This window comes from Crotalus tigris, unplaced genomic scaffold (assembly GCF_016545835.1).
Source record: "Crotalus tigris isolate CLP2741 ecotype Arizona unplaced genomic scaffold, ASM1654583v1 scf7180000018464.579312, whole genome shotgun sequence".
In the NCBI taxonomy this organism is placed as follows: domain Eukaryota; kingdom Metazoa; phylum Chordata; class Lepidosauria; order Squamata; family Viperidae; genus Crotalus; species Crotalus tigris.
Window position 1 is genome coordinate 130,488 of NW_024097020.1, and position 15,765 is coordinate 146,252.

At 38.9% G+C, this 15,765-nt stretch overlaps 2 protein-coding genes across 3 annotated transcripts in view; one reads left to right on the top strand and one right to left on the bottom strand.

Annotated features, from left to right (window-relative positions):
* SMC5 (structural maintenance of chromosomes 5) overlaps nucleotides 1–1,588 on the top strand; it is a 42,300-nt gene extending 40,712 nt beyond the window's left edge. For both annotated transcript variants that reach the window (XM_039352636.1, XM_039352637.1), the window contains one exon: nucleotides 757–1,588. In XM_039352636.1, coding sequence (XP_039208570.1) covers nucleotides 757–885 — 129 coding nt within the window. In that variant the 3' untranslated portion in view covers nucleotides 886–1,588. The remainder of the gene's footprint in view (nucleotides 1–756) is intronic.
* A 746-nt stretch (nucleotides 1,589–2,334) lies between these two features.
* KLF9 (Kruppel like factor 9) overlaps nucleotides 2,335–15,765 on the bottom strand; it is a 40,698-nt gene continuing 27,267 nt past the window's right edge. The window contains exon 2 of the mRNA XM_039352640.1: nucleotides 2,335–12,092. Within this exon, the coding sequence (XP_039208574.1) occupies nucleotides 11,863–12,092 (230 nt within the window). The 3' untranslated portion in view covers nucleotides 2,335–11,862. The remainder of the gene's footprint in view (nucleotides 12,093–15,765) is intronic.

A 15,765-nucleotide genomic window follows, 5' to 3' on the forward strand; every position in this document is an offset into this window, starting at 1 on the left:
ATTGTTCAAAGTTACAATGGCACTAAAAAAAAGTGACTTATGACCATTTTTCACAATTACAACCTTTGTAGCATCCCCATGGTCACATAATCAAAATTCAGATGCTTGGCAACTGATTCATACTTATGACCGTTGCTGTGTCCCAAGATCATATGATCACCTTTTGCTACCTTTTGACAAGCAAAGTCAATGGGGAAGCCAAGTTATTAACTTATCAACTGCGATTATTCACTTAACAACTGTGGCAAGAAAGGTTGTAAAATGGGACAAAACTCACTTAACAAATGTTTCTCTTAACAACAGAAATTTTGTGCTCAAATGTCATAAGTCGAGGACTACCTGTATACTATTTTTTTCAATTAAAGGTAGCTCAACAACCAAGCTCAGAGAGCACCAAAGATCTCTCATAGTTTTTTTTTCTTTATTTATATATTCTGCAAACAGCAAAAAATCTCTTGGCTGTAACTGTTAATATCTTAATATAGTAGTGTTTATTTAATTGATCCAGCCCTGGAGCTGAAAATTAGTAGTGACAATAGAGAAACTGTTCACAATTTATTCTGCATATATTATCTTAACCTAGCTAGCAATATTGTCTATTCTGTTGAACCCAAATAGAATAGCAATACCAGAGAAAAATGGAATGTAGCTGCTATGGGGAACATTCAGTATATAACAACTAATAACCAAGTATGCTTAGTAAAGAATAAGTAATAAGATTGTTTAACAAAATACTTTTTCCTTGCTTCTTAACAGCTGTTGCAGAATCTCAGTTACGGAGAAAAAATGACCATATTATTGGTCTACAATGGATCATCTATGCTAGAATCAAACAAGTGGGACTTAAAAGCTTTCTTTAGAAGGAGGCGGAGATTTCAACCATGATTAGCAGTAAAATATATATTCCTTTTTGAAACTGAAAAGAAAAATATTTGGAAAGATCAAGAATGAATGTATTTCTTAAAAGCACAATTTCTCTCTTGTAAAAGCCATTGATAGCCAATGTTTTATAAGACTGAAACACTAACCTTTTCTTTTATGCTCATTTTTCTCTGAAGAACTGTAGATATCAATTTGGAGGATAAATTGATAAAGGATATATTTTCTTATCAGCGATCAATTGTTTTAGATGAATTTGAGAAAAAAAATGTTCTGCCAGTTGTTCACAACTTGGAAACCTTAATTACATTTGTTATAATATGCCTTATAAATACAGCCTTTGAATTAACTGGTAAACTGGTAGGTTCACCAAATCTGTTCAACAAAGTTTAACTGTTTAAATATCTGTTCTCCATAACTATGAGATACTGAACTATGAAAAGTAGTCTTTCCAATTGCTGCTAAATGATGATCTTAATTGTGTTCTGGAAGACTAAAATAATTTCAAGAATTTCTGAAATATATAAAATATACAGTGTCTTTTTATCTTAATCTTAGAAGCAACCACTTGTTTGATTGGGTAATTTTATACGAAGTACCATTCTTACAACATGGGATATATTTACATTTTGTTCCATATGTTTGTCTTTTTTATAGGGAAAAATACCAAATCTCTTTTTATATAATAAATATATATGGGAAATAGTAATTTATTTTCAGTTTTTTAACTCCTGTTAAAATGGCAATAGAAATTGACTCAGTTTTGGGGTATTTCTAATAATCAAAAATATCCACTAAGTATGTCAGTCTTCAAATCATTTTTGATTAGCATATCAAAAGCATAAAGACTTTGAGACTGTTTTCATCAACAAGAAACATGAAATTTGTCTTTGAGATCCTAAGGAGCAAAATCTGTCTCCGGTAGAGGAATAAGAGAAATGTATAATTTCCATAATAATTATTTAATTCATGAGACACCATGATTATTTAATTCTGAGTACTTATGTTTATTGTAATTTGAATGTTTAATGAAAGAATGCAATAAGTTCAGAGGTATGGGTATTCAAGAGTAAATACTTTACTGGGTTTAGTTAGTTATTTCTCAAGTGACCTCCTTTTTATTTATTTACACACCACACACACACACACACACACACACACGGGGGCGGAGAAGGGGGGGACAGAGAGAGGGGGAAATGGTGGCAAATGTTTAAGAACTGGCTTTTGCCTGCACCATTCCTGCAGAACAGCTGATCAACATGCTAAGTGTATTGGCTCAGCTCCACTCTCAACCACCTTGTAAACTTCTAGAAAATACAACAATCATCTCTCATGAGCTGGCTGTAGCACCCTGTGGTGTATATATGATTCCTATAAGGTTACATTTTAAGCCATGAAGTTTGCAACTAGACCAAAACATTTGTTAAATATGAACCCTAGCTGCTCTTTTGTGGATTTGTTTTTATTTTAATTATTATTTTTTCCCTGTAGGCTGGTATGAATGCAGAGTTTCGATTCTGATTGTGGCCATTCTCCTATTTAAAAAAATGTGAATAGTAAAAGAAGCCCTTTTAATTAGATCTCTATGATTAGTGCAGTAATTTCATACTGAGATGCTAGGAGCAGAGGGGCTAATAATGTTCCTTGTTTAAAACTATTGTTTTATGAAAGTGACTAAAAAAACTAAGATAATTAACTCTACATAGGAAAGGAGAACACTGACCCTTCTCTCCTGTAGAGTTAAATAGCAAGTATAGATCTTTGCAATCAGTTGATTTTCATTTAACAAAAACCCAAAAGTTTAAGTTTGGGACCAGGTAGGTGGAGTTCATTATTTTTTTCTGCATTGTCACTTGATGCTAAGAACTTTTCTGTTTACTTACATCACTTCCTTTTCCTGGAACTCTAGAGAGCTTATTACTCCCATACAGAGACACAGTGTGTAGCATTGTGTGTGCCCTTGCAACATAGATTAGCTACAATGTTCTTTCATCATGCAGCTCAGTAACTATCTGTGTGGAAGAGGTAACAGTGAAAGGAAACTCCAGCCAAGTTGCTGAAGAAAGTATAATTGTAAGAGTTTGGATACTTGGATGGATTAAAAATGTTTACAGCAACCACTAGTAGTTTTTGAAGGTGTAGGGAAAGAATTTGAATTAGGTTCATTTCAGTTCTCTTACTCAAATTGCTGTGCTCAAGAGTGTTTGAATTCTATGTATAGGTTTTCTTTAATATTGAACTGACTCTAGTTTACCGCCAGAGGCCACTCTAATACCAGCTGCAGGAGATTTGCTTTGCCGTGTGGACTTGGAAGCTTTTAAAGGAAGTTAATGCCTTCAACTTTCAGAATGAAAAGAAGGCCTCTTTTCTAGCTGAAAACTATTTGGGACTGCACCTTCTCTATAGCAAATGTCTATTGGCTGTGGGGAATATAGACCAGTTACACCAGGAGTCTTCAAACTTGGCCCTTTTATGACTTGTGAAGTTCAATTACCAGAATTCCTCAGCCAGCGTGCCTGGCTGAGGGATTCTGGGAGTTGAAGACCACAAGTCATAAAAGCATCAAGTTTTGAAGAGCCCTGAGTTACACCAATGGTGGACGCTTTTGGAAATCTCAGCCAGGAAAACAAAACAAAAAGAAGGAAACATTGGTCCTGTGGAAATAGTAATATCATCAAGGTTTGCTGAATTGCAGATAAGGTAGAAGCAGGATTCCACCAACACTTTGAATTCCAGGAAAGACCCTTATCTTTCTGCTTGAAATAGATAACTAATGACTGATTTACTTTATTACAACTTAGAGAAGGAATAAGGTTCTAGGCTGTTTGGATGGAGAGAGTTGCAAACAGGATTGCAGGTAACAATAGTCTGTAAAATAACCTAATCAGCCTTTGTAATGTTGGGCAACATTTTGCCATCCAGGTGCTGTTGAAGTATAATTCCCATATTCCTTTACCATTGAGCATGTTGGCTGGAATTGCAGGGAGTTTGGACTTCAGTATCATCCAGACAGTACCAAAAACTGCATGACCTAAGCTTATGATTTCCTGTGAGAGTCTATGTGGTGCTTACAGTCGTTCCCAACTTTATATACCACAGTAATTCTCAGCTAAAGGATCTAACATATTTGAAGAAACTGAAATTATGAAAGATTGCCCTAAGTTACATCCTCTTGTGCAATCATTGTCTGTTGTTTTTTTCTCATCAAACTTTTGCATTCCTGTTTTTGGCCATTATAAACAAAGTTATTCTAGCTGGATGCGCTTATGCCCCCAAAAATCAAGGAGTTCTTGTTACAGTATTAACACACAAAAGCTTACATTTCATATTATATGAAGAACATATATATGACTTAAATAAGCTAGATTTTAGGTGTAAGCACTTGGAATTATTCTTTGTACATTGTCTAAAGCTGCAATGTTTAGGTCATAGATATTCTTTAAAAAATGGATGATATTTTACAGTTACCACAGGGTTTCTATAAGGCTCAAAAGGATTCTGACTTCTGCATATTGTCCTGTTGACTTTCTTGGTGCTCAAGTGTTAAAATTCTTGCTTCTTTATTTATGGCTAGGATTATTTTTAATGTTAAGTTTTTATGGCAATCTTCACGAACTTACTATTCCCTGACTTGCAAGCTGTTTTGCAAGTAATGAAAGATGGCTCAGGAACAAATAAAAAATGAGTATCGTTTGAATGGGCAATCTGAGTTATGTTGGGAAAAGGCTGATAACATTGTGATGCTGTTGTATAAAATATACCTTGCAAAAAATATGAAGAAGGCATTAAAGCAATATTCAAAATATTAAGCAAGAATGAATGTTTGGTGTTGCTAGTATTGAAAGAAGATTACATAAAATAATGTAATAATAGATTTTTAAAAGTATTGGTTTAATATCCATTTTTCCCTCAGACTTAATCCTATTAGTTCTGGTAGGAAAACACTGAAGTTGAAAGAACTGTTGATAAGTTGTTATCTTATGGGCTGTTCCCAGCATTCTTTACCCCTCCATAGAACAAGACCAGGCTAATCAGATTTTCCTGCAAGGAGTTAAAGATACCAAATACCACAATAAATTAGATACCACAGAATATTAAGGTTTGAGTTAAATATTCCATCTGGGAGTCAGCAATTTACCTTTGCTCACTTTTTCAAAAGCACAAAAAGAGTTTTCAAGGTCCAGATAGGAACTATTTCCATCTGCATTTTTAACAGGTAAATTCGCATTCCTGGAAAAGGATATATTAGATTTCATTATTCTGTATCTACATAGGACCAAATTTGATTTTTTTTTTTTTTAGCATAAAGAGACTGGGTCCTTTTAGCCTAAAGTGAAATGTACTTATTCTTTTCTTTAATACAAACCCAAAATAAATGCCAAAAAGTTCCACTCTAATAACAATACAGGATCACCCCAACTCTCTCCTTCTTCCATCCCCCCTCTACTATCCATCATGGCCAATTCTCCTATCTCCCAAAGGTCAGGCTGGTAGCTGGCTAGGGAACTAGGAGAGTTGGGCTAATACTTCTGGAAGGCACTAGATTTGGAGGTTTAACTTTGCAAAACATACGATCAAAAGTAACATAATCAAAGCAGAGTATGTCACAATATCTCTTTACATAAGTGAAACAAAGAATTATTGCTTAATTTGATTATTTCTTCAACGTATACTTGCCTCTGTACCCACAGGAAACTCAAAGTCAGTAATGGTATGAAATAAAATAGCGTAAGTAGATGGCACAGGTGACAAAGGGTGCACCTTTTCCTAACAATTAGGTTATGATTGGTAGAGGACTGTCCTTAAATCTGGTGTTGAAATTTAATGTTCATCTTTGGCAATTTCTGCTCTATTGAAGCAGCATCCTGTTGTGCAAACTTGCATGAGAATCCCTGAAAAATAACTCCAGAAACCAAGACTAAAAAATAAATGACTCATCTTGGCACACACTCCTTTTTCTGTGTGTCAGACAGAACAGCCAGCGCATCAGAACTTTCCATACTTCCGAGGGTGGTAAAATGAGGACCCAGATTATTGGGGGCAATATGTGACTCTAAACCGCTTAGGGCTGCAAAGCACTGTGAAGCAGTTTATAAATCTAAGTACTATTGCTATGGCTATAGGAGAAGATGGGAAGGAACAAACCAACACTGTTTCACATTTAATGCACTTAAAATGCATGCTGAATTTTACAAATCCAACTTAGAAGTGAGGGTTAGTTCTGACTAGTTGCTCTACCTTGAGGATTGAGTTGCTGGGTTGGGTAGGAAGGTTGGTATCAAAGGATTGCCCTTACACCTATCTTGACTTGGTAACAGAAGCTGCTGCATCAACAAGATACTTTGACCAACCGATAAGATCGGATATGTGTAGCATGTAGGAAGATCTTGAAAGTGTATGCAAAGTGTTCAAAATAAGAACTGCTGCTTGGGTTCTTGCTTGCAACTACCAGAACCCCCATCCTATCAGAATGAAAACAAAGCTGCTGCCTTCCAGGTACCATTGTTTTCTTAGTACGATTCAAAATATTCAAAGTATCATTCAGAGGGCCATGGAATCTCTTGAGTATTGAGATTGAGAGCTGCATAAAGGGTTCTTCCTACGCCTCCACAGTTGAGATGGGGCAGTTGCAGAAAGAGCCTTTATACTGGCACTTCCCAGATTCTGCAACAGATTTATCAAAAACATCTTAGCGTGTGCCAGGGACTAAAGGCAAGGACGAAGAATCTGGGGCCTTCCAGTTGTTGGTATCCAAACCCATACATTCTTCTGTGTGGCCAATTGTCGGATGGTGAGAATTGTATTCCAAACACCTAGAGCAGAAGTGTTCAACCTTGGTAACTTTAAGATGTGTGGACTTCACCTTCACTAGAGTTAAAGTCCACTGGTCTTAAAGTTGCCAAGATTGGACATCCCTGATCTAGAGGCTCAATACTTTCCCGAACCTTGGTATGTGTGTGTGTTTTTTTATTCTGATATATTAAATCTGCCTTTTTAAAACACTGGGATGTTTTAACTATAAACTTCTCTGGTTTTTTGTTTCTCTCCTGCTTCACCATTTTTTTTTACCTTTAAAAAAAGTTATCCATCTTGCAGTTCTGCCATTTTAATTGCTTGTTTTACTTTTATCTGTCTAAATCAACTTTGCCCAACATAATGGCCTCCCTGTATATTGAATTTCAACTCCAAAGGCTTTAAGCGACTGGAAGATTAAGGAGTTGTCTTGCTGATCTGGAAGAATCAGAATGGGGAGAGTGATTCAACTCCATTGTTAATAGATATTTCCTCTCATTATTTTCTGTACTATCCAATTTTGACCAATCAAACTCTGATACAAATCATCCCAAGCAGTTTTTCCATTTTGTTTCATTTTATTTCTTTTAAGTATTTGGACATTTTATATACATATGTACAAAAACACCTATTCCTACTTTTTTCTTTTTCTTTTTTCTTTTTTTTTTACAATTTCATATGATTTACAAAACAGGACAGCAAAATAACTTAGAAAGGATACGAATACTGTACAAAAATAAAATGGATTAAAGTTGTAAAGATTGGTAATTTTACAGTGTTACAGATTTGTTAACCTGCAATAAAACAGCATTTGAAAAGTATGTCTGGTGCATACTGGGCTAAGTCCATCAACAAACAGGAGAGACCTGTATAGAAGTCATCAAAATTGTTCACAAAAGATGTTGTATAGCTGTAGTTTAAAGCCATGGCTTCTCTAGGAAGGTCTTTCTGAATGGAGGCGAGGAGCTGCTTTCACGTCAGCACTCTTTTGAGAATTTCCAGAGTGGCCTGGCAAAGAAGTTCACCAAGAACTTGATTTTTCCTTCTGGTCAACACCTGCTGTAGCCTCTGCTCAAATTCCGATTTGCTAAAAGATCACAACCTATTTCACTGCGCTGTCAAGTCTGCAAGTGACGTTCACTGCTTACTCTTACACCAAATCTGACAAACTTGTCCGATTTTATTTTGTTAGTGGTTAATAAACTTTGGGTAGTTTCTGATGTTACTTTTGGAAGACTCCTAAAAAGCATATTTTACATCCTGTTGCTTACCAGATTTATTTGAAAGCAAGTTTCATTCATTTGAAGGACTGCTGCTTTCAAGTAAGCATGCTGAGATTAAAACCCTAATAAACATTCCCTGCTTCTGAGAGTAACCCTCATGAAACTCCTGGATGCTTGAGCCCTACGTCTCTTTTCTGGGGCACAGCCATGGGAGTTACAGTTCCCACAGAAAAACATTTTAACAATGATAGTGCAGCTGGGTGCAGTTGTCAGCAAGCAAGGTTGAAGAAATCCTTGCTTCTGCTGCTAAGTGAAAACAGTTTGCTGGGACAAGGATCTGTACTACACATGCTTAATCCTGTTCAATTGCCCTTCAAATTACCAACTAATTTCAGCCTAAGGAAGAGATTTATTTGGGAAGAAGAAAACTCTGAATGGGTAAGAATTAAGCACCTTATTTCTCCTTTTGCCCCAACAACTGCAAATGAGGCATCTTACATGACTTATGCAGCAGACAAATCATGCCCAAGATTCTCAACCCCGTTTGCTGTCAAATGCCAGACCAGCCCTTTTAAGACCTGGTTATGCACACATTGTCTAAAACTAATATAGGAAGCAGGCCAGTGTCAATCGGTAGCTTAACTATTGGTATGCATGACAGCCCCAATTAAAAGTTATCGTGCCAGTTGCTTCCCCTGCATCATAGCTGGAGAAATTCATGGCTGTTTGCAGAAAGTGGGTGATCTGACATGTTTAATGGTTATCAAGCCAGAAGTTTTATCATCTCTCAATACACATTAGTGGAGACATCCTCAGTAGCTTATAATGGGTTTACCTACAGTACATGTCAGTCAGCCTACTCATTGCAAACTGGTGGCCACTCCAATGCTAGAAATAATACACGTTATCTAGTGAAGGCAGGATCGTGCACACCTCATTGTAATGACCAGAATATCACAAAGGTTGGGGATTCATTGGGGATGAAATACATTGGGGATTCACTCTTTTTTTTATAGCTGGAAGAGCTGTTAAGAAAAATCAACCTAGTCATTATTTTATACATCCTATGGTTGGATTTGTCCATAAGAATCCTTTTAGAAATGAGAAGAGCAGTTCCTATGATTTGTTGTTCAAATAATAAATGCTGCCAATTAGATCACGGCAAACTATTCTGCAAATGGTTTGGCTGGTGGGGTGAAGGCAAAGCCATCATTTCTATACCCTGAAGTCCACAAGGGAGCAACATGAATAGCACCATTTGGCCGTCTAGAGCTTTCCAGCCCAAGGGACCAACGTAGAACCTTCGGGTGGACTGGAGGTGGCCACATGTCATATGAGATCAAAAAAAGAGTCCACAGCTGTCAGGGAATGGGCAAGTGCCCTAGCCACCATTTCACCAAACCTAATTATTCTCATCTGCCTTTGTGACCTGATAAGGAGGGTGCCATTTTAAGTGCCTATGGCTTGCTTTGTACAAAAGGTGAAAAAACAGCATTCAGCTTTTGGGCTCTCTTTTGCTAAAACTGCACTTGTCCTATCCCAAAGCAACAGTAAAGATCTGGCAAACTGTTTAATAGGACTCAGACTAGAGCTTAGGCTCCAGAGGATTGGTTTCATATAGAAAGGGAGGACGACTGGAATAGTACCACATTTGCGAGCTGCTGACCAACCACATAGTCCTCACCCTTATTAAACAAGGCAGCATTAACAGTACTGATAAAAGCAGAATACTTTCTCTCTCTCTTTTTTTTTTTATACACTCGAGCAATAGAAAGAGCCAGGCTACCTATTTTTATAAGGAAGAACAAACATCCCTACAATTTATTTTGGACACCAGAAATTAATTTTGGTTTATCATAAAATAAACGTTTCAAGAAGTTGAAACGGAGGTAGAAAGTGTGCTTGGTTTCCTGACATGTCTTCACTGAAGAACACTCATTCCTTTTTGCTTCTGAAATGCCATTAAGTTGTTCATTGCCCCAACACCTTTATTTAAAAGCTGTTCTTTTCGCATAGACAGGTTTTATAATGAGCCACACAAGTAAAAATGCTTGATGCACACTGAGTTCTAGTGCTGGAAGCCACAGACAATTGTAGAATATTCTACTCTCTGAGATGTTTTATTTTATTTTTCTAGGAAGCTAGCTTTCTATCGGATGAAACAAGAACAAGATACTGTCATAGCAGGTATACTTTACAAGGTCGTATGTACAGATTCTTTACAAAGTTGGGCAAACTGATCCTGGTGTAATCCCTCCGGCTACCGTGTGATTTCCTCACCCACAAAGTTAGCCCGACATAGGACAGTTGCACCACGCCTTTCATCATGAGAAAGAAGAGTCAAGGGCAGAGGGGGCAGGAGGGAAGTCTGTAAACATGATTCTCCATCATCACGAGAGATGGGGGAAGGGAACGTCCATGGATTACAACCTTCATCAGGTTCATGCTTTCAACATTAACAAAGATGACACAGCTTGGCTAGATGCAAGAGCTTTTCTCCAATGTGGATGGTGCCTCTGTTCCGAAGAGCAAACTGTAGCATTTGAAACAGATGAAATATTGCCATTATCATTAAACTGTATCAAGCCTGATACGGAGGATTGAGATTGCAAGGTACGTAGTGGTGAGGCCGTGTCGTGAAAAGTATTTCGACACGCCTCCTGCATCTGAGTCTGGATTCCTACTTGCAGTTAGTTTGGTTGTTATTCCCCAGACTCTGTACAACAGCTGCAATTTATGAAAAAGAAGACTTGTTAAAAAGTAGTTTAAAAAAATTAGTGTTAGTTGCCTTCGTCCATGTAGAGAATGTTCTGTTGGTGAAAATAAAACAAAAAAAGGTTCTCTACCAACTCCAAATGCGCATAGTTCTGTTAGCTGAGACAGAATTCTGGCGAGAGGTGAAGAAAATGCACCATTGAGAAAAGAGAGAAAGAGTCGTAAGAGAAAAAAAAACCTTTTATAAAAGTGGTAGCTTATCAAGATGGTAGCTGCTGTTATGCATTCATTCCAACAAAACCCAGCAGAGTAAAGCACTGGTAGTGGTATTCATATAGTACAGTACAGTATATGGTTGCTTTTCAGATGAAAGTCTAGGAACAGCTAAAGGAGAAAAAAAATAGTCTCATATTTCTGCCACATTTCTTTGCACGATTTAGGTTGCATTGTTTCTTTTCTACACAGCAAAGAATAGCCTCTTGTGTGTGATGCCAGCTGATTTCTTGTTTTCCTTTTGGTTTCATAATTGATTTCTGTGCATGTTTCCACTGGGGGGAAAAAAAGAGCAGCTCAAAAAGGATAACTTGGTAAAAAGTACAGTTTCCTTCCACCAATCTGGTACTGTGAATGATTTTTTTTCCTTAACAGTCTTGAACAGGGTGGACCACTTAGAAAGAAATGTGAAATTCCATCTATCATGTGCTACGATGTTTTTGTTTTTTGTTTTACTTGAAAAATACTTAAGTGAGTTGGAAAGTGGTTTCACTAAACTGGATTTTTGTTTTGTTTTAAAATACAAGCAGCATTACATTAGTCAACAAAACATCTCCATGACACAGCAATCACAAAGAGCTTGGAATCACTACTGTGGTGTCACAGGTCAAATCACCCAGTCACATATAACTATATACAGATGTGTGTGTGTGTGTCTGTGTTCACACACATGCACCCACACACCAGTGTTGATTCTTTAAACTAAAAAAAGTTGCATTATTTCTGCTCATCCCCATACAGTCTCCCCACCCAACCCCCCACGCCCACCCAGCAGCCCCTGGTTTAAGACTGTGGTTGGTAGCACAGCAGGGTGGACAGAACAAAAATGTTAATCTTTAAATTTCCAGCTACATGTGCTTTAAAAATGCAAGTCGGGGGGGGATTTTACTGTACAGTGGTGGACATATTTGTGCTGATCCATTCTGCCTTTTTCACTGATGGCCATCTCCCTACTCTCACTCCTGTTGTAGTCTTTCCTTCAAAAGGAGGCAGAGCTGGTCTTTTTAGATCGCTTGATCATGCTAGGGTGGAATTCGGTATGGCGACGGGCATGCTTGGTGAGATGGTCGCTCCGCATGAACCGCTTCTCACAAAGTGGGCATCGAAACTGCTTCTCCCCAGTGTGGGTTCGGTAGTGCCTTGTTAGCTCATCGGAGCGAGAGAACTTTTTAAGGCACTCTGGCCATGTACAAGGAAAAGGTCGTTCACCTGAAGGAAGAAAAAAAAAAGGAGAGGCATGATCAACGTGATCAATTCAAAACATATGGAAAGAATTCACCCAGGTGGAATTTCGAAGAATGTCAAAGGAACGATGAAACAAAAGAGTCTGCACAACGCTAAAACCAACTCAATGCGGCCAATAAAAACTCAGTTAAGACACCTAATCCAACATACCCGATACTCCAATTCTAATCCTACCTCCCAAGCACAGTTATCTTCATGCAGAATAGTTGCCCACTCCATTGGTCAGAGATTCTTGAGCAGCAGTATTAAAAGAATGAATTACACCACTGAGTAACTGCCTTTCCCATCCATATTTGGACCCTCACTTTTACCATCTTTTGTGCTCTTAGCCTTAACAATGTTGAAATGGCATATATTTCTATTATTAAGCAGTACCCAAAGTGACTCCTTTGAATATAGGTGCCACCTTTTAATCAGACCACCCAAAAAAAAGGGGGGGAAAGAGACCAACCAGATCAAAAAAAGAGGAAAAGAAAAAGAAAAATGAAGCAGCATTGGTAAAAGGAAAAAAAAACATGTCATCCAGAACTATTTTAAACCATACTGTTTGTGGTATTTTATTAATTTATTATCCAAGAGATAAAAGCCCGAAGATTATCATAGTGAGCTACAGAGTCTTCACAATAGATCTGAGCTGTAGAGCAGATATAAGAAAGAAAGGATTATTTTGAAATAGTTTTCTGTAAAACAACTTTCCCTTCCTAAGTTTTCCTTTTATTATTTACTTGATTCTAAAGGCAATGTGTGCAGTTAAGTTATTTTGAAGGCAGGCTGACAGTAACACAAAATGTGGGAACAATTCTTTGGAAGAAATATGACTAAACGGCATATTGGGATTCTCCAGAGATGAGGTTTTCCTGACTTGAAGTACTGCTGGAATGTCCACTAGAGAAAAAAGTTACCTGGTTTTGCAGAAGCACTACCAAATAGCTATGTCCCCCATGCCTCTTGTGTAAGAAATATTTCACTAACAAACTGTACGTTCTGTTAAAATCAGGTCAGCTTGCAAACTCGAAAATTCTTGTTCAAGACCAGCCATATGATTCAGTTGGCAGTGTACTATAACTTTACAAACTGTTTCAGGAAATGCTGCTGAAGCCAAAGTACAGGCCTGTCTAACACAGAGGTGTGGACCATTTACATTCCCCCAAAGGAAAGCTGACCATAAAAATTAAATGTGAAGAATTGTGCATTGGTATGTGGCTGATGTAAGGCATTACGTGTAACTCTATGCACACCCTTGTGCTAAAGAAGCCTCATTCAACAGTGGATCTGCTGTTTAAAACTATATGTGATTAACTGTTGTTTTTACAAGTAAACCTATTAGTAGATATCCTATAGGTGACTGACAGTAATTCTCCCATTGTGACACTGTTTGCATGGGGCATCGTGATAGATATCTGAAACCACAGATGTGGTTGCTAATGGCAAAACCCACCATGCATATCCTTCCATATCCTACTGATTTTTATTATTTCAGTGCCCATCGAATATATATATATTCCCCAATCCCTGCCAAGATGAGTGGTATTTGTTGTTAGAGGAGGAATGGAATGCTGGTCAGAACATTATTTATTGCAAAGCTTTCAGAGTATTTCATTCGAACATTTGCAAGTGGGTAGGAATCCAGAAATGCAAACAAGGAGAGCTTAGTTTTCTATGAATCATCTTTATAAGTGCATGCCAATGTACTTCCCCTTTTCTTATCCATGTGGAAAAGCAGCTTGTACGATGTGATTATTTTTGTATGTACATGATGGCTAAAATCCCTTGCTTGACAATCTTAATAAAGTGTAACTGTGAAGAACGTTTTGTTTTTTCTTAAAAGGGCCTAACGCCCAAAATAGAAGAAAAAATAACGTTGTCTCTCTTCTTGTCTAGCTGATTTGATTAAGAAAGCAGAGCCCTCCAATCACCTTTGATATGTCAGAAACTACCAAAGATAAAGGTTTCCCTGTCCAGTCGTGCCCGGCTCTAGTGATGTGATTCAGCCAGTTCGCACCAGTTTGGCAGAACCGGTAGCTAATTTTTTGTTGCCTAGGCCCAGGATGGACTTCCAGAAGTGACATCCACACAGAGAACCGGTTGTTCACCTATTTGAATACCACCACTGTCTAGGACTAAAGCCAGCATTGTCTGAAGACATTTGCCATGGTCATAGGGCCAGCATGATTGTTCTGTTCTGTGTGCTGGTAAGGCATTGAGACGAGGCAGTAATAACAACAATTGGTTCTTTATTAAAGCTTCAACAGAACAGAACCAACACAAAATGGCGCGGATCCCTTTTATACCCTTTTCCAGGGACAGCATCAGCCAATAAATGCAACATATTCTCCCGCTTTGCTGGTGCGCAATAGGCTGGAGACAGCCTGTCTGGCCTGGGTAGCCACGTGGTCTGCCCTGGACTCTCTGTAGCTTCCTGCACCTGCTCTGTCAATCACAGGCCCAGGACATAACACCCCTCCCCTCTTAGTTAAAAAAAACATACACAACTATTTTGTTAACTACTCCAAAGTTACCCTTTTGAGCGTATTCTTATTTCTAGAGAAATACTAGGCCCACCCGCTTACAGACAGTAATCTTACATAATCCTGTAAAAACTTTGGAGGGCCTCTGACCCGTTCCGAGCATCTCGGAGCTGCTGCAAGTGCCCGGTCTGCAAGCTCGCCTACCAGGCTTGTCAGACCAGGACTTTGAGGCCCAGTAGATACAGATGAACTGCATCTTGCTGACTGGCCTGGTCCAGTAAACCCAACCCTTTGTTCCTCTGACTTCGGCTGGCTATTTCCAGTAAGCCCAGACCAGAGTTTCTTGGTGGGGTGGAACTCCCCAGGTCTGCAAAAGACCCCTGTTGGGAGCACTATCCCGTAGGCACAAGACCTGCAGTAGATGTGGCATGAAAAGCCGGTTGCGTGCAATGTCCCATGGACCCAGTGCCAGAGTCAGGAGCCGCCTTGTTGGCAAACCCCCTATTTGAAGAATGCAAACCCCTGCTACCACAGAGAGACTGCGATCCACGATCGTGATCATGGTCCTCTTCCTCCCCGAGAGCAGAGTCAGGAGCAGAAGGGTGACTAGATAGCCTCCATCACAGCTGGTCAATATGCCGATGCAGCACGCGACCATCTTCCAAGGCCACTTCATATAACAGTGGCCCAGTGACCTTGAAGACCACTGCTGTCACACAGAGATGTCCAGGTCCATAGTTCCTTGCCCAAACCGGATCGCCCACCTGTAGTCTCCTCGGTGCCCATGGCTGTGACACCTGTGAAGCCACCCGGTCTGGGTGTAACCTGTCCAGTTTGGTAGTTAGCTGGCGACCCCAGCAGAGTTCAGCTGGGCTCTTGCCTGTAGCTGTGCAAGGTGTGGTGCGGTTGCAAAGGAGAAAATCAGCTAACTTATGGTGCCAGCTCCTGTGAGTGAGCCTCTTCAAGGCGTCTTTAGTTGTGTGCACCATGTGCTCAGCTTGGCTGTAAGAAGCCAGATGAAAGGGTGCCGAAGTAGTATGACGAATCATGTTGACTTGCAGGAAAGCCTGGAACTCCGAAGAGGTGAATTGAGGTCCGTTGTCAGAGACAAAGACATCTGGCAGCCCATGAGAGGAAAAGATCCCTCTCAATACCTGGATGGTCCTGGC